This window comes from Episyrphus balteatus, chromosome 1 (assembly GCF_945859705.1).
Source record: "Episyrphus balteatus chromosome 1, idEpiBalt1.1, whole genome shotgun sequence".
Classification (NCBI taxonomy): Eukaryota; Metazoa; Arthropoda; class Insecta; order Diptera; family Syrphidae; genus Episyrphus; species Episyrphus balteatus.
Window position 1 is genome coordinate 174,085,100 of NC_079134.1, and position 27,781 is coordinate 174,112,880.

A 27,781-nucleotide genomic window follows, 5' to 3' on the forward strand; every position below is an offset into this window, starting at 1 on the left:
ACAGCCTGTATTGATCCTTCAAAATTTGTAACTAACCGCTCCTCTATACGACTCTAGAATCTATCGTCAATATATTCGTGGGCAATCAGCTTTAGTAAGTAGAACTAAATTTTTTGAATTTAGTTTAAGTTTTGCCGTTATACACTGGGGCTCAAAACTTCTTTCCGATATAACTGGCCAAGCTAAAGTAGACAAACTTCCACTTGGAATTTCAGAACTTTCAAGCTTATGTTTTCGACACAACTTCATCTAACACTTGGCGTTTAAACGGAGCTTGTGTTCTATTAGAAAAAAAAAAAAAAAAAAAAAAATTGGGAGAGACATACTCTACCTAGCTTTTAGAAATCAAATTTTCGAAATTGTTCTTCAAGTGGTATTCAACGCATCCAAATTTGACCCATTTTCTCGACCTGACATTGCTTTGTTTAAAAGATTTAAAACACAGTGAAAAACAATTGATAAGATTGATTTTTTTACAATAAATGAGGCCAACAATTACTTAAAACTTATATTTTACTACACAAATAATTGAAAAAACACAAATTAAATTTTTTTTATTAATTATTTTTTTTTTCAAAAATCTTGTCCTTTGCTCCCATATAATTTCAATAATTTTTATACTGTCATTATTCTGCTAGTAAATAACGTTTGAGCAGAATTAAAAGCAGTAATATAAACATTATTTTTGGAAGAAAATTGAATTTAAATAGGGCAAAATGCTTAAAATTATTGAAAGAACTTCGGAAAAAAATGTGTTTGAAGTCGTTCCGATAAATCGAAAAACTGATGATTCCTATCGGTTTCTCAGGTCCGAAATAGGGGGAAACAGTCAATGGTGCAGACATCTTAAATATTTTTTTGAAAAAAACTTGCACAGTGTAATTTGTATTCAACATTTTCGGACTGTGAGAAATTATCGCCAAAAATACCCAGGATGTAGTCTTGAAAGTCTCGAAACTCGTTACGAAGGTTAATTTAATGTCATTAATTTATGAAAATATAATCCAAAAATGTATTTATTTAAAATAATATTTGTTTTTCTAACACTATTTATGAGAATATGACTTCAATAATGAAAAATTAGACATTGCTTGGATTCTTATTTACTAACCCTTATAGAAGAGAATTCTTAAAACTTCAAACTCAAAGGTCAAAGCGGCAAGTGTTAATATTGTCCGATTTTCTTGAAATTTTTTTTGTACACATTTTAATTGCATAGAAATTAGAAGCAATTAAATCGGGTGCTCAGTAAAAAAAAAATAATAAATTTTTTCTTCCATACAAATAAGGACCACCCTAATATACATATATTCTATATGTGATAAAAAGGACACAAAACCAACTTATAAGTTATTTTTAACAGTTGAATATTTTTTTTTTATTTGAAAAATACAACAAATTCTTATACCTTTTTGCTAAAATTCATTTACATTTATAAAATTAAATATTAAACTTGATTTCTTAAAAATAAGTTATGGTATTCAATCCGATTATATAGTTCTCAGTTTCTAACAAATATTTTTGTAAATATTTGTACATTTCTTAGAGTTTTATATGGTATAAAATTTGTAATAGGTTGTCGTATAAAAAAATTAATTTCTTGGTGATGGAAGTGAATTTTTCATAAGAAAATGATTGTTTTCAATAAATTATTTTTATACCTTTTTTGCATTGTAAAAATTTAAGTATGGTTTTATTCTTTAGAAGAAATACAAAGCTTTTAAATGGTGTAATTTTTACGTAACCTTTTCATATAAACAAAATTGATATGATGAGAAAAGAATAAAAAAAGGTATTTTTTGTAGCTTTTCTTGTAAATTATGGTTGGATTCAAAAAGATTCTTATAAATTTTTTAACAAGAGAGTTGAAAAAATATATATGATATAATATACATACATATTTTATATACATCATTTTTTTAACAAAAGCCCACAACATGTTTTCTTATGGCGTTATCACGTAAAATTATCGTTCGTAAACTAACTTTACAGACCACTTTTTTCCACTTTTTTTTAACCTATTCTGAACTTCTGGTTTGGATTTAACCTAAGAACCTGATAGACAAAATTTGGGGTACAAATTGAAGCAAAAATTTGTAAAAGACTTTTGCTTGACAAATTTGATTACTTTAAAGATTTTTACTACCAAGAAAAAAAAAAAAGTACGTATACGCCATAGAAACCCGAAATGATAAAATAGTATACCAAAATATGTTTATTATCTTACAGACGTTGCCCTGTCAAATTTTTAATATATTTAAACTAAAAGAATGAAATTTCAATTATTCCTATACGTATAATGTATTTCTTCGTTTTCCAACTTTACGTTCAAAAATTTGAGATTAATTTGAAATAATCTTTTTTCTCATAAAAGATTTCCCAATTCTTGTTCAAAACATAGTGTTTAATTCCTCTGATTAATTTTTCACTTAACCATAATCGACACACACATAAGTTCAAAACATGAACATTGCCCCAAAAACTAATGCCTTAATTAAAATTTCGATTTAATAATATTTCCTAGCTCTAAAATTCTCTAAAACTGAAAATCATAAACTGCAATCGGATTAAGAAAACAAATTAAATGCATTTATTTTCTATGAATTCGTGTGCAATTATTTTAGTTGCAGTAATATGTTCGTTCTGCTTGCTGCTATACGAGTATACCCGAACAAGGTACTCTCATATGTCTCGGTTCACACCAAAACTATTTCCCTTATTATGCAGCTGGTGGGTTTTGTTCATTAGTATTTTATAAATAATTATCCCCATTCGGGTGATTTTTCAAATTTTCACATTCCATCTTGAAAATGCCAGGACCAGGACCAAAATAAACCAGGATCATGGATGCGGAGTAGAGGATAAATATGTGAAAGCAACAAGGTATTTCAACTCAACACTCTCGTGTACCTACTTCCTTCTCTATATTTCTTGAGCTGTGAAATAAAAAATTAAACAAGCACACGCTATATACAAGAAAAATGTTGATGTGCCTCATTGTTGCAAAAATTTGTGTTAGTCTTTGGTATAATAGTACCTTGTTGCGACCAACGACGACGACGCGCAGAAGAGTGTGTTGACTCTTTTGTAGCAATATTTTTCGTAGGTACAAGTACGTATAGCATTTTAATTATTTAGCACGTAAATTTTCTTAAAACTCATTTTGGGTAAATGAAGAAAATGAAGAAAATGCGAATGAAAGATTTTCTAAAGTAGGTCAAAGAGAGAGAGAAGATGTGGATTGTGCGAATAAGGCTTTGGGGCTTATATATTTTTTGACTTAATTATATTGCATTTTTGTGCTTCCTAATTTGGAAAGAATTTTTTGACAGGGGGGAAATGTGAAATATTCTATACTCACATATTCTGATGGGGGAATTTTATTTGTTTGTGTTTTTTTTTTTTGTATTATTATTCTGAATTTTCCTTCATATTAATTTTTTTTTTTTTTTCATTTTGAATATCATGGAAGTAAAGACTTCAAAAGGTATTTTAATTTTCTACAAAATAGGGACAGAACAAATTATAATTTACTGTCATAAATATGCTTGCAAAAATATTTCTTATGCTTATTTAAATTCTTTTGACGGAGGATACAAAGATTTTTCCAGGTTTTTTAAATCAGATTAAGAGAAAAATTTGATTTTCAACAAAAATCTGACAAATTTGAAATTTTTTTCGGAAAGAACAATAAATTTATGCTAGTTGAAAAACTCCAGGAGTATAGCGCAAAAACCTTTACATTGTGGGTTTCAAAAGATTTCTATGTATTTCCAGCCTTTTAAATTTTTTAATACAAAATAATACGAATAAAAAAATATCAAGGCATTGCCATTTAATACCATATTTACCAACTTTAAGCAAAAAAAGATCTTACTCGAAATAAAAAACTAAGCATGATATTACACAGAGAAAAATATGACCCGCTAAAAACTAACAGATTGCCATATTGTTTTACCGTCCATACATTTCATAAGGAAATCTTATTAAAATCAACGATTAATAAGGTTTTTTTAAGGAGATTTCTTATTATTTTTATAGAGAAAATCTTATTAAAATTTGACTGAAAAGTTGATTTTTTTTGCAACTTAGCACTAGAACAAAAATCGCGATCAATATTTTCATGGCAGGTTGGTTCAGGTGGTAAGGTTTGCGACTAATGATTTGAAGTCTCCAGTTCGATTCCCAGCCTGGTCATCGTTTTTTTTATTTTTTTGCAGATTTTAAAACAATAAGGAAAACCCGATTGTTTTAATAAGGTTTCCTTCTTGGATGAAAACCATAGAGAAATCTTATTGTTTTTGTTCTATTTTATGTGGTCTATTTTTCTCTGTGTAGCATACCAGATTTGAAACCATTTAAAAAGATGTTTTTCTAATTTAAATAACAATTCTTTTCGTTATTTTTTAAGTTACTACTTATTCTTACAATATTAAATTAAATATTATATTTTTTAAGTTTTTACTTAAATTCTTTCAGCAGTAAATCAATTTTTATATTCTTTTACGATTAACAATGCGTGCTCTAAAAGTACAAAATATTAAACTGAAACACTTCAGAAATACCTCAAAATACCTCAAAGTACAGATCTGTTGCCCATGACCAGCCACAAGTGTAGGAAGTACCGTAATCTCAGTTTGACATTTCGACATGGTTGGCTTAAAAAAATTCTTACTTTTTTTGTAGGCATCGCAGAAATATGGTTAAAGCGTCATATAAAAGTTGAAATAATAAGCTTTCAAATGATATAAAATTTGTTATAATGTTGTCATTAAAAAAAATAATGGATTTAATGGTTTTAGATGCGAAAAAAGATTGATTTTTTCGCTTTTTTTGATGAAAACTGATTGAGTTAAAAAAATTCTAGCTCTTTTTTTAGATGTTTTATAGACATGGTCGATATAAAAATTTTGCTGAAACAATAAGCTTTCAGATGATATAAAATTTATTATAAGTTGTTATATTAAAAAAATGGATTGGAGGGTTATAGAATAATAAATTGCACGACTGGGTCGCACATACTTGCTCTTGTAGTTCAAAGTATTCTTATTTTAAATATCTATTGGAAATTTAAGATTATGTTTAGTGTCGAGAAAAAGTAATAAAAAAATAGTCGAAAGTTAAAAAAATTGAAATTTTAAAATTTTTACAAAAACTTTTTTGATTTTTTTTTTTACATTTAACAGTTCAAAATGATGCCTATAAATTTTAAATTAAATTGACCTATGGTTTGATGAAATATATGTATGAACTTAAAAAAATGTATATTTTCTAAAAACGGCAACGCCATATTTCCGTTCCCCGAATTTTTTGAGAAAAACTAAAAATGCAGTTTTGTTTTAATCAATAAGACCATTACGTGCACCAAATGTAATCAACATCATTGGAGCCGTTTTCGAGAAAATTGAAATACCTCGAAAACGTTATATGGGAGATATGTGTTACAAAGGAGATATTAAAAAAATAAAAATTAAAAAAAAAAGGTCTAGAGAATTACGTAAAAATCATCTGTACCAAGTTTCAAGCAAATCCATCCATCTGTTTAGGCTCTAGCTCGATGTACAGATGGACGCACAGACGCACATACGCACAGACGCACGGACCGACGCGACGGACGGCATGACGAAAACCACTTTTTTGATCTTCTCCATCATCGTAATGTTGGTTTTGATTAAAACCTCGAATTTTTTTCTACACGAAACCAATACTTGCCCTATAGAGCAAGTCTAACAAAACTGCATTTTTAGTTTTTCTCAAAAAATGCGGAGAACGGAATATGACGTTGCCGTTTTTCAAAAATTGATATATTTTTTAGGTTCATACATTTCATCAAAACAAAGTCAATTTTTTTCAAAGTTTACAGACATCATTTTGAACTGTAAAATGTGAAAAAAAATTTAAAAAAAAGATTTTGAAAAAAAGATTTAAATTGAAATTTTTTAACTTTCAATGTTTTTTTTTTCTCGACACTTAAAAAAACTAAAATTTCCAAAAAATATTTAAGATAAAGATACTTTTAACTACAAGAGCAAGTACGTGCGACCCAGTCGTGCATTTTATTTAAATCTTATTCAAAATTTTAATTAACAAGAAAGGAGTACAAACAGAACACCAACAGTAAGAAGAATTTTAGATTTTCGAACTTCTTTCCCTATAGATGTTGAAAATATATTACAGAATTAGTACTTTCTTATGAACCATCTTAAAATCAAAGTTTTAAATTTCACATGTTTTTGTTTTTCAATAAATTTAATTACCTCACTGTAACCTGAACCTTAGGTATATTCTGCCTTTGTTGGTTTAAGGATCAACCCAACATGTTCCATACCTAAGCTCATACACCTGATATGTCCTTCTTCTGCAATTTTCTTTAACAAATCAAAATTGTATTCAAGTCTTTTCCAATCAATTAACCTAATGAAAAATCCCCATCCTCTCTATTTCTTCCATTATAATAATTTTACACACACAACGATATATAACTAACTACCCTTGTTGTTTTTGCATTTGCAAAGATGCATCTTAAGGATTATATTTTGTCTTCAATATTGAGATTTTTTTCTTTTTTTTTATTTGGTTTTGTTGTTGTTGTGTTTTTGTGATGATGAAGAAGAAATTGCCCATTGACCAAAGTGTAGCTTTATCATATCCATTGCTTTCTTGTTCGTTCAACGACGAGAGGAGACAACACAGACAATGGGGCTCTTAAGAGGTTGGTTTTAACACTTGGCACAAACACAAAACAGTTAATAATAAACTCCTTCTACTTAATGAAGTGCCTCTTAATAGCCACTTTCAGCCGCAGGTATAAAACATTATAGCCATGTGTTTGGCCTTTATCTTAATTGGAACCGGTGAAGTGCATTTATGTATAATACCAGCTACATGCTGCTTTTTTTTTTTTTTTTTGCTTCTTCCTGTTCAAGTAGGTAGAAAACGGTACCACTTTAAGTGACATTCTTTTCTTTCATTTTTTTTTTTTTTGATTAATGGGTGGAATGCAGTAAAAAAAGAAATACATATTGTTGAAGATAAAAATAAAAAAAAAGAAGAAGAAAATATATCTTAACACAGTGCACACAGCAAAAGGACCACCACCCACCTTGGCATTTTACCCATTTTTACCGAGTTTTGTACAAGAGTTGGCCTGAGAAAGGACAATTTGAACAAAATAAAAGAGATGAAAAAACAAGAACAAGCTGACTGAATGAACCAACTCTGTGAACATGGTTCCGCTAGTATAATAGGCTTGTGTGTGCTCTATGGCATAGAGTATAGTAGTCAAGTCATTGAGTATGGCACTCGGAAGGATATGTTCTCTATAAATGTCAAATGACTTCCTCTATTCCTCTCTATAAGCTGAAAAGTTGTCAGGCATGTCATCGGGGGGTCGAGTCGACTCGAAACTCAAGCCGGAGACGGAGCCGAATAGCTGAAGAGCTGAAAAGCAGAAGCAGAAGGAAAGGCTTCACTTAATTTTAAGTTTTCTGTCATATAAAACAGAAAATGAATGTGAAAATATTTTTTCCTTTTTTTTTTTAACTTTTTTGTTGTTGTTTTTATTTTTTTTTTTGTATCTAATACTTGTACCTACCTACTTCCTGGGGGAAAAGTTTTATGTGTGTGTGCGGCTTTTGGAATGTTGTAATATCATGCGGATTAAAGTTTAGGGTATGTTTGCTTTCAAAAGAAGTAGAAGAAGAAGAAGAGATGTGTTTAGTTTTTAAAGTTGAATTTTGTACCCAGAACTTGTGTATTTGACTTGCTTTTCATGATGAAGAGGTTATGGGTTTACTTTTGTGTAGATAAATATTGAGGTTTAAATGTGACTACATGTTATAGTATGAAGGATATGAAGGTAAATGATGAAAAGTATATGTTGTTGGAATACTAAAAACTTGTGTTTGTTTTAAGTATTTTTTTGAAATCTCTTGTCCAAAGAAAAGTAATTTTAAGATGATGACTCGTAAAATAATATGTGACAATATAGAAGGATCTATTCATTTTCATTTACATTTTTATTTGTTTTTTCTATTTTCATATTAGAATACAAAACAATTTGTATTAATTCATGTAACAAAAGATGTAAGTAATTGAACATTATAATAAAACATTCAACATAATCTCAAAGATTACCAAACAAATTGTAACCGGAATTTTATCTTTTAGTAAGGGATTTTGGGTTTTGAAAATACTTGGTAGAACAGTAATTATTTTCTATTAGGAAACATAAAAACTCAATTAGAAATAAAATAAAATCAACTTTTGTAAAAGAAATTAAGTAAAAATTTTAATTTATTTACTGAACTTAAGTTCAATGACAAAATATTCTACACAAAAGGTATTTAAAAAAAAATGCATGTAAAGGTTTTCAAATGGTGCCGAAAAAAAAAAACAATGTTTGGAAATCAATACAATAAGTTCACCCTTTAAACGATAAGGATTTGAATTTTTTACATACAAAAAATTAAGAAAAAATCCTTTTTACTTATGCATTTTCAAGAGTATCTCTGACTCAAAACTATTAAAACAATAAATCAATCCATTTTATTGCAATGCTCCCTTAATAGGTATTCTTGTGTCAATAAAATAGGTTCACTTGTCTTATGTGGGAAAATGAGACGAAAACGACTAAATTACACTGGTCGACAAAAAACTAAAAAAAGTCGGGAGCAAGAACTTTATAAGGTGATTTTGATTGAATTTAGTGTGCTGAATTCAAAACTGTTTACAGATTTTTTCTATCACGTCTAGTTTTTGAGCTATACTCATCACTATTTTCGCTATAAAGCTTCAAAAACTAATTTTTAATTGAGTTTTTTTTATGTTTAGTCAAAAATATATATTTTCCGTAATATGTTGCTCTTTATAAGTCCAAATCAGAAGACGCAAGATGGAATTTGATTCAAAAAACCATTCATTACTTTGAAAAAAACAATCAAAATTTTGAGATATCTATCATAAATTTCTTTTTTCAATATCTTTGAGAAAAAAAAATAATTTTGAAAAAATATAAATACCTTTAGGATGTGTTGATATGGCGTTTTGAGATTGCATAAGTAGTTTTACAAAAAAAAAAAATTAACGGTGATGAAATTCGATGTCAAATGTACCCAAAAACACGCGTTTTTGACCTATTAATATTCAATTATTTCCAAAACGTGACGTGCCAGTGAAATTTTGACTTCAGATTCGGACTCAGCACACAAAATTCCTCTTGAAAAGTAGGGTTTGGTTCTTGCTCTATATCCGTTGCCGACCAGTGTTATTAATGTAAAATATTTTCGATCTATAATATTGATTTTATTTTACTGAATTTATGTTGAAAAAACATTTTTAATTATAACAACTATCTCTAAAACTCCATTAATCTCCGAATAGTATTACTTTTTTATGTAGGTAATTTAAGTTTACTTTTCAATTATATAGCAGAAATGCTTAATAAAACCTGCTGCGATTGGGAATTTTGGTTCAAGCAGAGTCAAGGCAGTTGTTACTGAAGGAAATATCTTCGGCAATAAAGCTATTGATTTAATACACTGTAGACATGTTTTCAAAACTAAAACTGCTTGTAAACTTTTATTAGTACAATAACATAAGCTTGACAGAAATCAAGAAACTGTTGAGCCTTATTGAACAGATTTCTTCATTAGCCATCGCGGTTCAAAAAATGCATTTTGAAGCCTCGACAGCTTGTGTAGAAACTATTCTGAATTTGATTCAGATAGTTCAGATAAAATATCAGCAGATTTTGGCTTTTGAGTGACCATCCGAGACTAGAAACTAGAAGTCAAACAAATTAAGTGCTTGTGATGAACTTTCCGTGTACTTTGAGGAAACCTTATTTAAAATTCTTTAGAAATATAGTCCCACTACAAGCAAAAATCTCAAAACTTTAAAAAACTCGCATACAAATACTTAACTTTGTGGAAAGGTCTGTTTAATCATTTTTTTTTGTTCAAAAGCTTTACATGTTTTAAAAAAATCAAGGTTCAAAAATATGCCAAGAACGTATATTTCAAAATTAATAACATGTTAGCACTTGCCTTGAATAAATAAAAACATGTGTTTTTTTAAAAAATCAATATTTTTATTTGAAAAATCAAAATAGAAAGCTTAAAATGCTGTTTTCAAGTACAAAAATGCGAAAATTCAAATAACAAACTATTAAATATTTACTTTTACAAACTTCCCGAAAGTCCAAAAAGAAAACCTTGTAGGTAAGTTAAGAGAGAAAAAATATATTTTCCGAATTTCTTATTTTTGTAGGCATGGGAACATATTTTCAAGAAAACCATACTTTCAAAATAAAAAAATAACTTTGTGAAATAGTATTTAAAAATTAAGTAAATTCAAAACAAAAGAAATTTACAAGCTTCGTATGTTTTTTTTTGTTGGATCTTTTTTGGTTTCTTACAGAAATGTCACATGGTAATAATAAAGGGTTAAATAAAATTTTATTCATACAAAATTAAGATACAAATTATTGGGATTTTAAGCCAATTAGGTTCTGAAAGGGTACAAAACTTAAATAATATGGAAAAATTACCTAATAAAAAAGTCGGATTTCTTAAGAAAAAAAAATTTATCTCGGTTATTTATGGAATATTCTCAACAATGTTATTCCATTTTGAAAAGAGAAATGAACACACCAACTTTTAAGGTAACTTGCCGAAACATCGTAGTGCATTTTTTTACACTACGGTTCATTGACTTAGAGTCAAGAAAATTTTTTTAGTACTTAGTTGGGCAAAAAAGTAATATTTGCTTTAAAACTGATGCAGCTGAGTTAAAAATTTTGATTTGTAGTCACGGCACATGAAAAACCGTCATAGGGTGACCATTTTTTCGACTTTTTTTCAAATGCCCATAACTCACAATATATATGGCTGCGATTTTTTTAATTATTTTTCTGATAACTGTTACCACCTACCCTATCTACCGTTTTCGTTTCGACGTTAACTTTTGGGACACCCTGTATATCTTTACTGATTATGGTTATTACAGATTTTTTTTGTTAAATCTTAAATGAACTTTCCATCCTGTGCTTAACTTGACCAAAAATCTACTTTACTTAACTTTTCCTAGTATTTTTCACAAAGTAATTCAAGTTAACTTTTCCCAGACTTGCAGTCTTGGGGCATAAAAATCCATTAGCTTAAATTAATAAATAATCTGTTTTTCGAAAATTTTCATATTTCCTTTTATAAGGTGAAGTTATTTTGTAATGTCAATATTTGAAAAATAATTAAAGTAAAATGTTTAAGGGCATGCTTTTTTTCTGTTTTTTGAATAAACAATAAGCAAACTGTCTATGATGAATATAGAATTTGTGCTTATTTAGGTAACTGGACAACAATGTATACTTTTACTCCAAAGGTATGTTGTTTATACCGAAATATTTCAAAGGTAAAGGGTTATGTTGTGTTTATTTTTTTTTATTTTATATCCATAAAAGCTATTAAATTGTTTGGACTTCTTTTAGATCCTTTAAGTCTGGGATTTAAAGGTCTATTAGGGAATTTCTTTTACTTTATTTAAAAGAAAATTAAAAAATAATTATTTGAAAAGCTTTAATGTAAATAAAATAGAAAAAAAGTGAATAACAGATATTTAAACTCATGAAAGAAGAGGTTTCATCTTAAACAAATAAACACCTTATACAAATTTATTTAAGTAAATTTTTTTGATTGATTTTTATGTTTTTCAAGACTGATCGGTTGCATCATTAATTTATAAACTAGATAGTGTTGCTTAAACATCGATACTTAACATATTGATAGATGTAACTTGTTAGTATAACTAGTAACTATAAAACGTGTTCTAAATGTCTGCAGCCAGTGCATCCAAATCCTTCGACTCCTTCCCCTTTTTGCATAAAATTACTGATTGTTTGTAATATTTTCTTTTATTTGATGTATTAATCTTTAAAATCTGATCAAAACTGCCAGAGATACAGCCTATTGTGTAAATTTATTGAGATGGGTCACAAGGGCGTATGCGTACTTTTTTTTCTGAACAAAAATCAAAGATTAATTAAAAGTTTATTTTGCTGCCCAAATAATTGAACTAGTTGATATGAATATTTTTTTAATTCAAATATTTGAATTTAAGCTAAGCACTCTTAAATACAAAAAATCCTCATTTTATTCGATATTGCCATTTATTATCTAAATGTATCAATGAACTTTCAAACTTTTACAAATTATCTAATCAAAAACACATCTGCCCTAAATCGTGTTTCATATCTGCGATAACTTTTTGTTTGACAAAGCCAAACACAAAATTATCAAAATTATTATATTAACCTCTTAAAGCCGCTTCACATTCATATATAAAGCAAAAGCACTCCTGGTTGACCATTGAACTGCGTATATATGTTACTATCCTCGATATTGTTCCCCAGACATCAACTAGTTTAATTCGAAGAGTGTCCCATTTTATTATCACTTTGCCTCACCGCACCAATACAATCAACACACACACACACAAAACACACAAAACAATTGTCATATAATGTGAGGCCATTAGGACCAGATTTTACCATTTTACCATCCCTTCAGTCTCAACAACATCAGCGATGGTCAAAACACACAAAAGCAAAGAAGGACACTAATTCCGACACCTACCCTCCCCGCACCCTCGCCCAGCTGATGCCCACAATCACACATTCTAATGCATATCCACGATTTACATCGAAGATATTAATCGAAATGTGTTTCTATAACCCCAATGGACGGCCGCCTGTGGCGATGGCGGTCCTCGGTGGAGGATTGCCATTTGACAAATCCCTAAACACCGAACCGCGCGTATGTGGCTGCTGTCGTGTTTAGATTCGTGTTGCATTGCGTTGTCGTTCCTCTCTCGTCCTTGTCCTTGTGCGAACATTCAAAAAGGATTTTATATTACAACATGACAAATAATTTTATGGAACAGCTTTTGTGTGTTCAGAGTCTAAAGGCGAGTGGGTTCATACGAGGTTGATTTTTCCATTTGATTGTCCTCTTGTGCTCTTAAGAGGACTCCCCAACACAATGAAAAACTTTCATCTTAAGTTCCAAAGAATATAATATAACTGGGCCGCCCCCGAAGACCAAATGTCCGACCAAAGCCATTCCGAATACAAAGAAGAAGACAACTTAAATAAGAAGAAGATACCTTTATTCAACCAAAAATTGGAGGAGAGGGCGGGAAGAGAAATCTATTAAATGCGTTTAATGGCATAGAAAATTATTGTATCCAGACAATGGCGGCAAGTAGTAGTTTTCTTATAGTGAAAAAGATGGTCCAAGGCGATATATTTACTATTTACAATACCCTCCTCAGCCATATTGTGTAACCAATTGGAATATTGTTTCATTGTCACAGAAGAAAACTTGCTGTTGTGTTGGCCTTTAACAATAATAATTATTTGAGGGGCTTATTGGGGAATTGTGGCGATGTAGTATTTTACCTTATATATTCTCATTTTTCTTTTGTAGGTATAACTTTTTCATGATTGGGTTTAATTTCTTGAAAAGGACGTTAAAGGAATTTAAAATTGAAGATCAACAATTTTGTTAAACAACAAAAAACAAGACATGATTCTCCAGAGAGAGAGAAAGGGCATTTTCTTTGCTCATTAAGTGATAAAAGGGAATATTATAAATTGTGTTTTTTATTTTTTTTTTCTCTTTCTTATTTTTTGTGTGTTCCATTTTATTTGTACAATTTTTTTTTTCTTCTTTTTTCATTTATATTGAGGGTGAAATTGTTTGCTTTTATCAATTTAGGTTCTTTAAATGTTCTTGATGAATCAAGAGATTTTTTTTTCTTTCTTACTTGAAAGGTTAACTGTAGAAAGAAAAAAAAATTGAAAAAAAGTAGATCTTTTGCTAATGATGGCTCAGTTCTTTAAATTTTTTTTTTTTCTGCAAAACTGTTTTTTCCCAGAAAAATTCATACCGTTTATTTTGTTTTTGTAATCATTTCGCTTTAACTTCAATACATTTAAAATTTTGAAAAAAAAATTAATTAATTAGATTTTTCTACGATTTTAATAAAAAATCAAATAGGTGTCTATTGTTATTTGAACAAGGCGGTGAAAATTTTCTTTTTTCGAAAATCGTTACCAATGATAGAAACTACTTTTCTAAACGATTTTTATGTGGTGAGTCCGAATCCCAAGTCAAAATTTCACTGGCACGTTACGTTTTTGAAATATATATTACTATATTAACAGGTCAAAAACGCGTTTTTTGAAGGTACATGAATTTGACGTCGAATTACATATCCGTTAAATTTTTTTTGCAAAACTATTAGACCGAGAGCCGGCAGCATATTTTGGCAGTTTTGATATAACCGAAATTCGAGTGTGCACATATCTAGATATGCACCACAGTATATCAACGGACAAGTCTGGCAGTGATCTTTTTCAGCTTTCCCTTGCCAGACGCATGCAAAGTGAAGCAAAAAATCAATTTTTGGCGTTTTGGTATATACACTCTCAAAATGCCATATTAATACGTCCTAAAGGTATTTATTTTTTTTTTCCAAAATTATTTTTTTTCTCAAAGATATTGGAAGAGGAAATTTATGATACATATCTCAAAACCTTAATTGTTTTTCTTTTTTTTTTTTCAAAGTAATGAATGGTTTCTTAACTTAATTCCAGTTTTCGACTTCTGATTAAGGAAAAAGTATATATTTTGGTCTAAATATAAAAAAAAAATTAATTAAAAATTAGTTTTTGAGACTTTATAGCGAAAATAGTGATGTGTGTAGCTCAAAAACCAGACGTAATAGAATAAATTTGTAAACAGTTTTGAATTCAGTTCTTGCTACCGATTTTTTTTTTGTTTTTGTCGACCAGTGTATTTCAAACAAATTAAAAAAAAAAACTTTTCCCTTTAAAATAGGATTGACACATAGAAGTTCCCATTGTAGAAGTGGGAAGCCTATTTTTTTCATTTTCAGTATCACTCGTCTTTCATTTAACACCAATTTTAACCTCTTACGAGTTTGGTTGCTCAAATGAATAAAATGTTCACCATCAAAAAACTATTTTTTTTTTTCATTTAAATTCTTGTTCCCCATTTGACTGCAATAGGTATTTAAATGTATTAGCAAAAATCCATTAAACATTCCAAAATTTTAACCCAAAAACTTTTTTTTGTAGTTTGTTTATTTTGAATTTACTTTTTTGATGTTTTCAAATTTTTTATTTTCCAACCCAATAAAACATAAATATAAACTTCTTCAAAAATTTTCACAGTATTGACTACAGATTTTATTTGTCGAAAAAAACAAAATATAATAGGTACATTTAATTATGCAGGATAAAGTCAAACAAATGGGCCTATTGTTTTAGCTAAAAATATTCACGTCAACCATGTCTGTACGACATCTACAAAAAGAGCTAGAATTTTTTTAGCCCAATCAATTTTCATAAAAAAAAGCAAGAAAATAAATTTTTTTTCTTACATTCGATTTTTTTATATGTAAACCTATATATTAAATTTTAAGTTTTAAGGTATTGCTCAAGTTTTTGAAGTGAAAACTTCTTTAGTATCGTAGTGATTTGAAACACACACACGACACGACTTCAACTTGTTATAACTTTTTTATTTTAATAGATAGATGAATGAAGTTTGTACTGTAGATAGGTAATTAAATAAATTATAATTGTACAAAATTTCAATTTCAATTAATTTCATATTCAAAATTCGGAGATAACAGTAAAAAGATATTCTTTTCCAACACACGTTATATCTTTTGATCTAGTGCACATACAAATTTGATTTAACTTTAATACGCATGCTGATAACATAACCTTTTATTTGATATATCACACATAACGTTACGTGCTCTACAAGTTACACAATCTTAAATTGAAAAAAATTTACAAATACCTCAAAACACCTGTGAAGATCTGTTGCCGATGACCAGCCACCAGTGTAGGAAGTACCGTAATCTTAGTCTGGAAATTCGACATGGTTGACTTTAAAAAATTCTAACTTCTCTTTTAGACATCTTTGAAGTAAGTTTTATATGTCATTATACAAGGTGAAACAATAAGCTTTCACATGGTATAAAATTTTGTATAGGTTGTCAAACAAAAAAATTGAATTAATAGCATGAGAACATAAAAATAAATGTTTTTTTTTTGCTTTTTGGATGAAATTTCATCGAGTTTAAAAAATTCTAGCTCTTTTTGTAGATGTCTCATACATCTGATCGATATATATATTTTTAGCTAAGACAATAAGCTTTCAGATGGTGTAAAAATTTGTATAGGTTGTTACGGAAAAAAATGGATTTAATAGCGTGAGAAGATTAAAATACGTGTTTTTTCGCTTATTTTGATGGAAATTGATCGAGTTCAAAAAATTCTAGCTCTTTTTGTAGATTTATCATAGACCTGATCGATATATATATTCTGAGCTTAGACAATAAGCTTTCAGTTGATATTAAATTTTTATAGGTTGTCATATAAAAAACATGGATTTTTTTTTTGCAAGAAAAATGATTTTTTAAGGTTTCACTTCTACCACGTGTGAATTGCACACATGATTTTTTTTAATTTAACATTGTGTAGCTTGTAGTTAACGTACGGCTATGTGTGATATATCCAATGAAAGGTAATATTATCCATAAGATCAAGAAAGTTATATCAATTTTTTAACTGCTCTAGATCAAAAGATATAACGAATTGAAAAAAAAAACCTTTATTTTACCGTTATCTCAAAATTGTGAATACGAAATTGATTGAAAATTCGAAAAAATATTCCCGTTATTCTGTAAAAAAAAATTATTGAATACCAATTTTTTGAACATGTATGATATGGAAATTGACTATCCTATAAGTTTGAGATTTTCTGAACGCTACAAAAATAGCTAAAAATAAAAATCCACTAAAAAATACCCCTAAAAAAGTAAGTCTTTTTCAAAAATTCATATTTCTTATCGCAGAGATTTATAAAAAAATCCGTAAAAGACTCTTAATTTTTTTTTTCATTATATTTTAAATGGCATTTTTCAAATTGTCAAAAAAAAAAAATGTCCCCTACCTATAATATCTACTTTGTCAAAGGTCTGCCTTGTATTTAAGTTTTAAAAACAATTTATAACTTGGTTTTCAAGGTTTCGAAAAAATATCAAAATTAGTGAATTAGGTTACTCATTGGTTAACCATTTGAAACTTGTAGGCAGGGCTAAAATAATTTCTTCTGAAATACTAATCTAAAGGAATTCTCAAAAAATTCATCACCAAAACTATAAAATATTTAAAAATTATATCCACTCAACTGTGAGTAGTTCGTTTATTCCACATCATCAGCGATATATCAAGTCTTATAAATCCCTCTCAATCATCCTCTCTCTCTCTTTGTGCTATAATATCCTTGTTCACACAAATTATATATATCATGTAAATTTTATTATGTATTAACCTCAAAAAGCCTCACTCTTTCTTTGCCAAAATATCACGTTTAATGTCGATTTTAACTTGTAGTTTCCATCGAAATCCTTGTAAACGCTGCTGTTTACTAAAATACACACACACTCACTCATACACATCGTGTCACTATTATTATACGCTACACGCACTTTCGCCTCCATCATTTTCTTCGTCATCCTTTTTAGTTATACAGGAAATTGCCGCCATAAGCAATTTAATACGATAGAGTAGAGAACCAAAAACATACTCGTATACAAAAAAAAAAAAAAACTGTACCCACAAAGTTTACAATGTGTAAAATACACATTAAGCTTATTTACAACCGCATTGTGCTGCCGCATATTAAGCGGCTATTCGTGCGACAACGAGTGGAAAGGCCTGCTGCTGTACAATCAGAAGTAGAGTTGATAGGCATCACTGTCACGGTGCGGCGGCAATACCGCATGTTGTTGTGGCGTTTTAATGGTTTGCTGTTGTAATGCAGCCGAATCTCGGTGTCCAACCCCAAAAAACCACCCTCACCATCACGAACCATATCCTTGTAGTGCAAACACTCACCACTATTTATGTTGTGTTCCTTATGTCCCAACCCTGCCCTCAAACCAATCTGTCCCTCAAAGAACAAAAAAACAACTCCACCACAACCACAACCTGATACCTTCAAAAATATATTTAATATAGTGTTGCATGATTGCCTGCTTGCTGCCTGTGTTGTGTATCCTCTATAAACTCGGTACGTTCAGGAGATACATGCATTGAAAAAAAAAGGAATGAATTATTTGTAGTCCTTTTAGCGATCCACCATATTACCACCACCATCACCATTATTTACCATATACAAAAAAAAAAACGCCCAGAAAAATTATCCCTGAAATGGGCCCATAGACATGCACGCTTTGATTGTCCAAGAACCAAGTGCGGAAATATGTGTTTTCTCAATGTTTCTCTTCCTCCCAATCAGGTGGCAATGAATTCGACCAACAGTCGGCTGATTTTTCAACCTCACACTGCAACTTGATTCCAATTCCTGCCGTGCGAGAGCAGCTCAGTGCTTCGAACGTCACACTGTCACCGTCACCCCAAACCCATCAAAGATTGGGCCCATTGCACCTTGCGCCCACAATGTCAACATCTTTATCGGCCGGTGGCAGCACAAATCGATACTTGACTCTGAGAAGCCCCATTCCTCCGGTGCAGGCGGGACATAGCCAAAGGCCTCGCAGTAGTTATCCGGAATTTCTTCAGCCGCGGCTATCGTTGAATGGAACTGTTTCGGGTCATAGGCACTTAGTGCCGTCCCCTCGGCCATTGTTTCGGGAACAAAGTTCACGATCTTTTCAGCCATTTCTAGAGAGTTACACAGGCACGGCGGCGAGCGGCGGTGGTGGCATGCATACGACAGAACTGTCAATAACGCCATCTGTCGCTGGCGACGAGCAGTATATTGATTTGGGGAGTTTGAGGCGCTTCTCAATAGATCGTCAAAGTTTCAATGGTAAGCACGCAATCTGGAGAGGTTTTTGATGTTTAGGGGATGGATTTTCTTCAAATTTTTAGTTTTTTTTTTTTGTTTTTCAAAATTTTCTTGAAAACCTTATTAATTGGAGTATTTTTTTTTTTTTTTGTAAATTAGATCTTGGATCAAAATTTGGAATGTCGCGGCCGCAATTCGGTCAAAGCGTTTCACAGCAAGGTTTCTTCTCATCACACGACAGCCTAACAGCACCATGTGTAACACGTGCCTCAAATCCACATGTAGCCAGCACTGCCTCCGAAATGGATTTGACACGAAAACCACAACGACGGAAATCGCGGGGCCGACTGAAAGCTGGCGAACAGCCTCTGCTCGGCTCATGGAATCGTACTGGAATGAGAGGCTCCCAAGATAATACATTGGGCGCTGCTGGCGCTTTAGCGTCCAGTAATCAAATAAATAGTGGAAATTATTGCAATGGAACTGATAGGTAAGTTTAAATAAGAGAAGCAAGTTTTTCTATTTCATCATTCGAATAAGGTTGAGTTTTAAAAAAAGTTAGTGTCCTTCGTAGTTTTATACGAAAAATGTTGTTGGAGTTTTTTTTTAATGAATTTTTACCTTTCACACAAGAATGGTTTAGACTTTTTGTTAGTCAGTATTCCTTGCTCCTTCAAATTGTACCTATGTTATTTTTATTTTCTGATGAACTTATATCATAGGCATGCAATTATGATTTTTGAAAATAAGGAATAAGGAAATAAGGAGGAAAATAGGATGTTCTCAATATTTTGTGTCAATCTTGATCTACCAGCCTAATTTAATGAAGCCATTTACTACAAATTTGTCAATTTAGGGCTTTTGCTTAGGTCAAACTTTTTTTTCCCATAATAAACTTCCCACATTATCAATAAAGAATATAATGAAATTTTTGTTTGTAGCTTGTAGGTACTATGACAAATAGGACTTGACAACTAAATTAAACTTTTTCTTAAAACAGGAACCAAACCTTTTTCTGAAGGGTTTAAGGGTGTTGAACTCGAAGCTGAAGTCAGCAAAATTTTCCTGTCATCCGATTTTGAAATATTATAATTAAAAAAACTTGTTTTTCGCATTTTATAGGTCATATTTCAAAAACGGAAGGAAATAGCAATAAGGCCCCAGGAAATAACGCCACATACAAAAAATGAAATGAAATGAAATGAAATTTCTAAAATTTTGGGGTGTTGTCTCATTTTTTGGGGTTTTATTTAATTATATTTTAAAAACAATTTGGAGCCTTATTACAATTTTTATAATTTAGGTACATGAAAATGTGAAACTAAATTGTCTTTCAAAAAAAAAAAAAAAAAAACTATTGTGAAATTCCGCTTATCAAGGATCCAGAATTTGCGAAGTATCGCTTGTTGTGATGGGGTTTAATTTTATTTTGCAAAGAAAAAAAGTTAAAAAAAAGTTGGGGGCGTGACTTCGTTGGGACTTTATTTCATTGGGACACAGTTTCATTATGTTTTCATAATGAAACTGTGCCAATTTGGGGCCTTATTTCAATTTTTCTTTTGAAACTTTATTTCCTGGGCCCTAATTTCGTGGAGCCGAATATTTTTAACTTTGCATTCGAGTTCAGCACCGATAAACCCTTGGTTCTTGTGCACAAATCTTACCAGTGTAATGTCAAATTTTTGAAATGAAAAATGTTTTTAATTTAACCATGAAAATAAAATCGTCAATATTTTAACTTTTTTTTATTTGATTTTAGGTTAGAATTTCAGTGAAAAATAATTTTTAAAATTTTTCAATGATCCTAACATGACAGAAAATTTAATTTGCTATGAAAAGTGTCTTTGAACCATTTCAAAGTTAGGCTTGGTTTTCGAGTTAAATCAAAAAACTGAAAACCGACCAGTGTTGCCGTTTTCTCAGAAATGCACCAATGGATTTAGTAGCACTTTTGGCTGAAGTATTCTTTTATACCAAGGAATCAAAATCAGCAATAAAAACTCTTGAACGAATTTGTTCCATTCAAAAGGGTCTATTCAATAGACTATAAGGTTGAGTTTTAAAAAAAGTTAGTGTCCTTCGTAGTTTTATTCGAAAAATGTTTTTGCAGTGTTTTTAAGTTCAGTGTTTTGAGGTCACATAGATTAATTCTTACCTTTCACGGAAGAATTTTTAAGAGTTTTTGCTTGTCGTTATAATTTCCTGAAAAAATATTCGCAGATCAAGGCTTTTTTTCTAGAGGGCTCCATATTGCATTTGTTTTGACGTTGTATAACTTATAACTAAAGGACGAGCATGATGCTATCAACAGTGCCTTATTTGTCATGTCACGATTACTGTTTTAGGAAATATGTTAGAACAGATGAAAATGCATACATAGCGTTAAAATAAAAAATAGAGGTTAAAAAAGAACAGAATTTCCACCAATGCTCTTCGTCCTTTTTTTTTCCTTCTTCAATCATCTTCTATCGATTTGTTTCAATTTGTATTAATAAGGACCAAATAAACAAAGCTTTAAACATAAAATGTCCTCTTTAACCCTCTATGATAATTTTTTTGATTCCAGTTGGTCAGAATGTAGAGTAACTATGAAGACAACTACAAGCTTGCATCTTAAATGGTTTATATAGGGTGTTCTCAAAGTAATGGTCTAAATGAAATATTATGAAAGACCAACCTAACTTAGAATTTGGTACCTAATTTGCTTATCTCAAATTTGTACGATTTTTGGTTATAACCAAATTATTTACAGCTTTTCTAAAAACCTCAGCTTAAAAACTAATATATTTTGTATCCCCACTCTATAATTGATAATTGATTTTTGGTTTTACAATTCATTCATATAAAAAACATTGGTAAATGGTTGGGAAGAATTTATTTATCAAAAATATTTTTATTTCGTACTTGATTTTTCTACAAATTAATTAAAATTTTAGGTTTTTAATAAAATTAAATTTCCAACTTTTATTTTAGAACAGCACCCTGAAAAAAAATTCTTATAGTTTGATAAAAAAAATGATACAAAAGATGATGCAAATTGAAATAAAAAAAAAAACAAGGTTTTTTCAGGGAAAACAAAATTAGTATAATAATATCTACTATCGCATTAACTGTTCCCTGAATTTAGTAACGACCTTATAAAGTAGGCATGAAATTGTTCTTACCAAAAATAAGTAAACAATATTGAGCAAAAAAAGGTCCTGCAATTCTGCAATACCATGTAATCAAAATTGAATCTCTTGCAATTTGCGTTATAATATTAGTCCTTACTATGGCAAATAATGTCTAATTTTTGAAATAAAAAATATTTTTTGAACCATGATTAATGACAATGATTTTGCCAAAAGAGCAAGTCCGTTTGACACAGTAAAGCATTTTATTACTGACTTCCAAATTTTGGAATCCAAAAAGGAGGAGGTATTCAATTCGTCTGTATTTTGTTTTATGTTTGTTACTTCATAACTGTGGACTAAGTGAAGCAATTTTAATCATTCTTTTTGTATTGGAAAGCTTGTGCCTGCAGTGTATTCCCATTTCAATTTCGTCCAGTTATTGCTATAGGAACAATTAGAAAGATCATAAACTCTAGTTTTGGTCAATGGAAGTCGGTTTTGTTTTTTTGATAAAAATCATTATTTCATTTTCTCGAGGACACATAAACAGATACCAATGAATTTTCTTTATAAAATTTTGACAAATGGAATTGTAGGTTTTTAGTTAACTTACAATTTATAATAACACGGTGTAACGCTCAAAATATACGCGGGCGGAGACCTATCACCTTTTGTAGAGCTAGTCACAGTGATTACGAAACGGTATTTAAAAAGTCCCTAACACCCCCAAAATCTGGAATTAGGGGCAAAAAACGTCAAATTTTTACCCATTTTCGATTTTTTTTACAGTTTCTGATAGGATATAAATATAACTTTTCAACAATGTATAAAACATGTAACTCGGTTAGATTACCTAGAATTTATAAGCTGTCAAAGTTCAAAAATTCAATTTTTTTCGTCATTTACCCAACTTCGACATCAAATTAAAGTATATATTTTCACAACAACATGCTGTTACAAAAATATATTCTAAAATAATATTTATTTCCAAATAAAACGGGGTATTTTTTATGAAAATCAGTTTAAAATTGGCTTAAAAAAAAATTAACGATTTCAACCCAGATGCAGAAATTCGAACTTTTAGGTATAGAACAAAAATGTTGTTTTGGCACGTAGTAGGATAACCTGGGCGCCAGGATTTGATAACAAGTTTTTGTAGAGGAGTTCAATACAAACTTTTTTTTTCTTTTGGAGGGGGGTCTATCTTCCCCCGTTTAGGTGGGAGGGGTAGTTTTCTAAAAAAAAAAATTATCAAAATAAAAAAAAAAATTATTTAAAAATAATGGCAACACTTACAGTAATAAATGATAGCATTTGCGAAAGGCGAAATTGTACATTAAATTCTTATTTTTAAATCAATATGTTATAACCAATAGTTTTTGAAATAATCGATTTCAAAGTTAAAAATAGGCGAACAAATTTTTTTTAAACTCATTTTAGACTATTTTTGTCCAGACTGTGAATTTTAATAAAAAAAAAATTACTCACCCTACTACATCAATTGATTCCTTATAGAACAGTGAAAATTATATGATTCTATGTCTTCTAGTTTTTGAGAAAATTGAAAAATTATTTCATCAGATTTTTCTTTTTTCAATATATTTTTTATTTTTATTTGTTTTTATTTTTCAATTTCCTCAAAAACTAGAAGACATATAATCCAGTCAAATAAGGGTTTCACCTCGGAATGAATGCTAATAGAAATTTTAGCATTGCATTGTTTTTATTCTTAATGATAATGGATATTAAAACCTTCATGCAAAATTTGGTTCCTCTACCATAATTTTTAAGGGTTTTTCGGTAGTAAGTTTGCAACTGTTATAATAATATGGGTTGACAGATGAAAAACAGGTATAGCTTTTTTCAGAGATGTCAGATTGCCTTGATTTTAGATTTTTTGGAATCAGCATTAAAAATTTTTTAAAAAAATATTGCTTACCTAAACTTTTTCTTACTTAACACAAAATATATTTATAAAGATAGACATTTAAAAAAATATTTTTTTTTGAAACTAAATACACAATTTGTAACAGTTAGTTTTATATTGTGTGTTTTAAGAATGAAACTTTTTAAAATTAAGCTACCTTACTTTATAAATTTTATACCTAATTACTTATAATTTTCGTATAAAATTTAATTTTTATTTCTTGCTAAGGATTGATTTATGCACCACCTGTGAAAACATCTCCGCTCCCTTCCATTTTTACATCGCAAAGTGGTGTCGATACGATAAAAACGAATTTTGATAATAAATAAAATTTTCCCTTCAGTTAATGTCTAAAATTGTATTTCTTATTTTTAATTAAAAAAAAAAAAAACTTCTTAAATAAATTATGTAAATATTCAACAAAATTACAATTTAATTCAATTTTGATTCTAACAGTTTCCTTGTAACAAAAAATAAAAACAATTCTCTTCCATTTTCTAGCTATTTTAATGTAGAAAAAAAAAACTTTTTCAAAAGTCCTTATATACAAAATAGTCTATTTCCGTTTCAAGAGTCCTCCACCTGACATGAACGCATGATGTTCCACCAGAACATTCTACTTTACATCAAACTTTCATGATATGAGAAAACAGGAAATTGAGCTTCAAAAAGATGCAAAATTTTTCGAAAAACTTTATAGAGAGAGATGTGTAAAGTTTTTGTTTTCTTCTTCAAACTTAACAAAATAAAAAAGGAAATAAAATAATAAAAAAGAAAATTTAATAATTCACGCTCACGAAGTATTTTCTTAATAAAACATGCGAGCATGCACAAATACTAATTAAAGAGGTAACTTTTAAGATCAATTATTATGTGCATCAACTATTTTTCTTATATAAAAATTTTTATAAGACACCCAAGTGTTTTTGAGGGATGGGGTAGAAAAAAATATAGAGCATAGTAAAAATACAAGTTAAAAAAAAAAGAAAATAATGAAGACTTTGATGATTTATTTGACACATCCCCATGAGAAAACCGCCACCATTATTAACACACTAACACTTGAATATGTCACAAAAGGAAACCCATCACTTGTCAAAGTGAAACCCTCCTCGTGCTGCTGTCAGCCTCATTTTCTCACTCACTCAGTCATCAGTGTATGTAATTAAAATCAAAATCACAGGATTTCCTTTGCAAAAAAATAAAACATTTTTTTTTCTATTTTTTTCTTCTTCATTCCCCTCCCAAGAGGACTATACTAAGAATTGTATAATTAATTTTTTTTTATTATTATTTTGACTTTAAATTTATTCATTATAAAAAAGAATTCTTTATGATTTTTTCACACTGCTCTGCTTAAAGTCATCAGGAGGAAAATTAAAAACCTTTATGATGAATTATACTTTTCAATTTTTTTTACTCGTACTCGTATATAACCAAAAAAAAAAGAAGAAGAAAGCTAGCCATAGGGGATGGGGTAGAGAAGATGGTCCTATTCAGAATAAATTGTTTTTAATTTAAGTAAATTTTATACCCTGGCCGGAATGAGCTTTCTATGTCAAATGGGTATTTTTTTTTCCAGTTTTTATTAAAAATTTAAGTCACGTCAAAGCTTTGATACTACAAAGACTATGTCTAACAATGTCAACCATAAATTGTTTTATTGCGACAGAAGTTATGGTTGCCGACATTAATTCTTTTAATCTCAGTGACCATTAGGATCTAGATCAATGCCAAAATTGGTATTAAAAAAAATTCCTACATTTTCTCAGAAGTGGGATTAACCTCGAATAACCTTTTAAATAAATAAATTTAACGGAAATTTATACAAAATTGAAGATTCATTCTTTTTATAACAATTTTCTCCCGTTCCACCTGAAATTTTCAGCAGTTTGGCATAGATATCAATTTAAAATAAAAATAAGCTATTTAATTGGAGATACAAACATTTTCTATAAAACTTATTTTTAAGATAATGACTTAAAGGTGAATAATAATGAAGAATTTCGAAAAAATCAATCATTTGACAATTTGAAAAATGAAAAAAAAAAACTAAGAGTCTAAAGCTATGATTACACGGTCAACGAAATCGGTCAACGCGTTAACTCTCTGACGTCAAGAAAAAATCCATATTCTCTCTGTCATCTCACCGTCAACGTTCACAATGCCAATGCTTAAAACATTGACTATCACACGATTGACACTATTGCGTCAATATTGTCCTAAATTACGTTGACGCGCAGGTGTGTCAACGTGACGTTTACTTAGCAGTGTCAACGCGTTGACTCGCAAAACTATGTTGATCACACTGTTTGACACAAAGCAAAAATTTAAATTCTCCAAAAATATTTTGAAAAAAAAGCGGAGAAAATGAGATTTAAAAAAAGTTCTCATAGAAAAATTAAACAAAAATTAGTTTGACATGGTTGCATTGAAATGTAAAAATTTCGAGATATACGCAATGCATTTTTAAGATGAAAGTCTTAAATGATTGCTGATAAGATTGTTGAACGAATATAAATGTAAAATTACCAAAGTTTTGTCGAAAAATTAGAAAAAAAAATTAAAAAAGTTTCGACATTTGATTTAAAAAAAATCGAATAAAAATCAATATGGCCACCTTCAAACGCTTATAGCATAGGAACGCCGCACCCAATGTTAATGGTTATGGTCTTAAAATGTAGTTTGGAATATACAAATGGTTTTTGGTTTTTTGCAAAAAACAAATTTTTGCATCCAACATGGATGCCATGGCCATACCGAAAAGTTTTTTTTTTTTTGTAAAAAAAATAACAAAAAGGTGAAATGAGAACCGCCCTCCCTCCGTTTAAAACGGTACTCCATTCAAAAAATCGCCCTACAAAATATTTTCCCCATCCAACTTTCATCACATTTCTATACAAAAAACAATGTCAATCTGAAACGATGACACGGTATTAAATTCTGCCGCGTCAACGCTGGGACAGGGTCATTGCGATGACACCCAGTCCTAAAACCCTGTCAACGCGTCCCAATGGCAATGACAGAGAGATTACACGGTCATCAAAAATAGTCAATGCGTTGACCCAAAAATGTGTGTCAACGCGAGTGTCATCGTACCCGTCAATGCAATGACAGCAGTTTTCGTTGACGATCACACGACGTGACACTCTTGGGACTGATTGTGACGTCATTTTTACGTCAGAGAGTCAACGCGTTGACCCATTTCGTTGACCGTGTAATCATAGCTTAATGCCTACGAATTTTTTTTTTCTCTACGTTTCGAAATATGAATTTTTGAAAAACACCTACTTTTTTAGGGAGTTTTTTATTTTTAGCAATTTTTTCAAACGTTCAAAAAATCTGAAACTTATAGGACGTATAGGTTATGGCCATGCGCATGCATGTATTTTAAAATGATTTTTTACTGAATAACGGGAAAAACAAGTTTTTTTTTGTCCCAAGTTTTTTGCCGGTTTTTAACCGTTTATATTTTATCTTTTTTTCTTCAACAGGTAAATGATAAATAAATGAAATTTATATTGTAGATAGATAATAGGCTGGACTATATTTGTGAAAAATTTTATTCAATTCACAATTTTGAGATAGCGGTAAAATAAAGTTCTATTTCTATACGTTCTATCTTTTGATCTAGAGCAAAAACACATTTTATCGTAGAAATATGATTGAAGTGTCATATAGAAGGTGAAATAATCAGCTTTTAGATGATATAAAATTTATAATAGGTTGTGATGTAAAAAAATTGATTTAATGGTGTTAGAAGATAAAAAGATTGATTTTGTTGGTTTTTCGTGCAGATATGGTTAATATTAATATTTTGGGCTGAAACA

General features: G+C 29.8%; 1 protein-coding gene across 2 annotated transcripts in view; it reads left to right on the forward strand.

The window, feature by feature from the left end:
• The window catches only part of LOC129907214 (potassium/sodium hyperpolarization-activated cyclic nucleotide-gated channel 1), a 355,559-nt gene that overhangs the window by 241,669 nt on the left and 86,109 nt on the right, over positions 1–27,781 (forward strand). For both annotated transcript variants that reach the window (XM_055983311.1, XM_055983312.1), the window contains exons 3-4: positions 18,399–18,932; positions 19,071–19,401. In XM_055983311.1, coding sequence (XP_055839286.1) covers positions 18,399–18,932; positions 19,071–19,401 — 865 coding nt within the window. The remainder of the gene's footprint in view (positions 1–18,398; positions 18,933–19,070; positions 19,402–27,781) is intronic.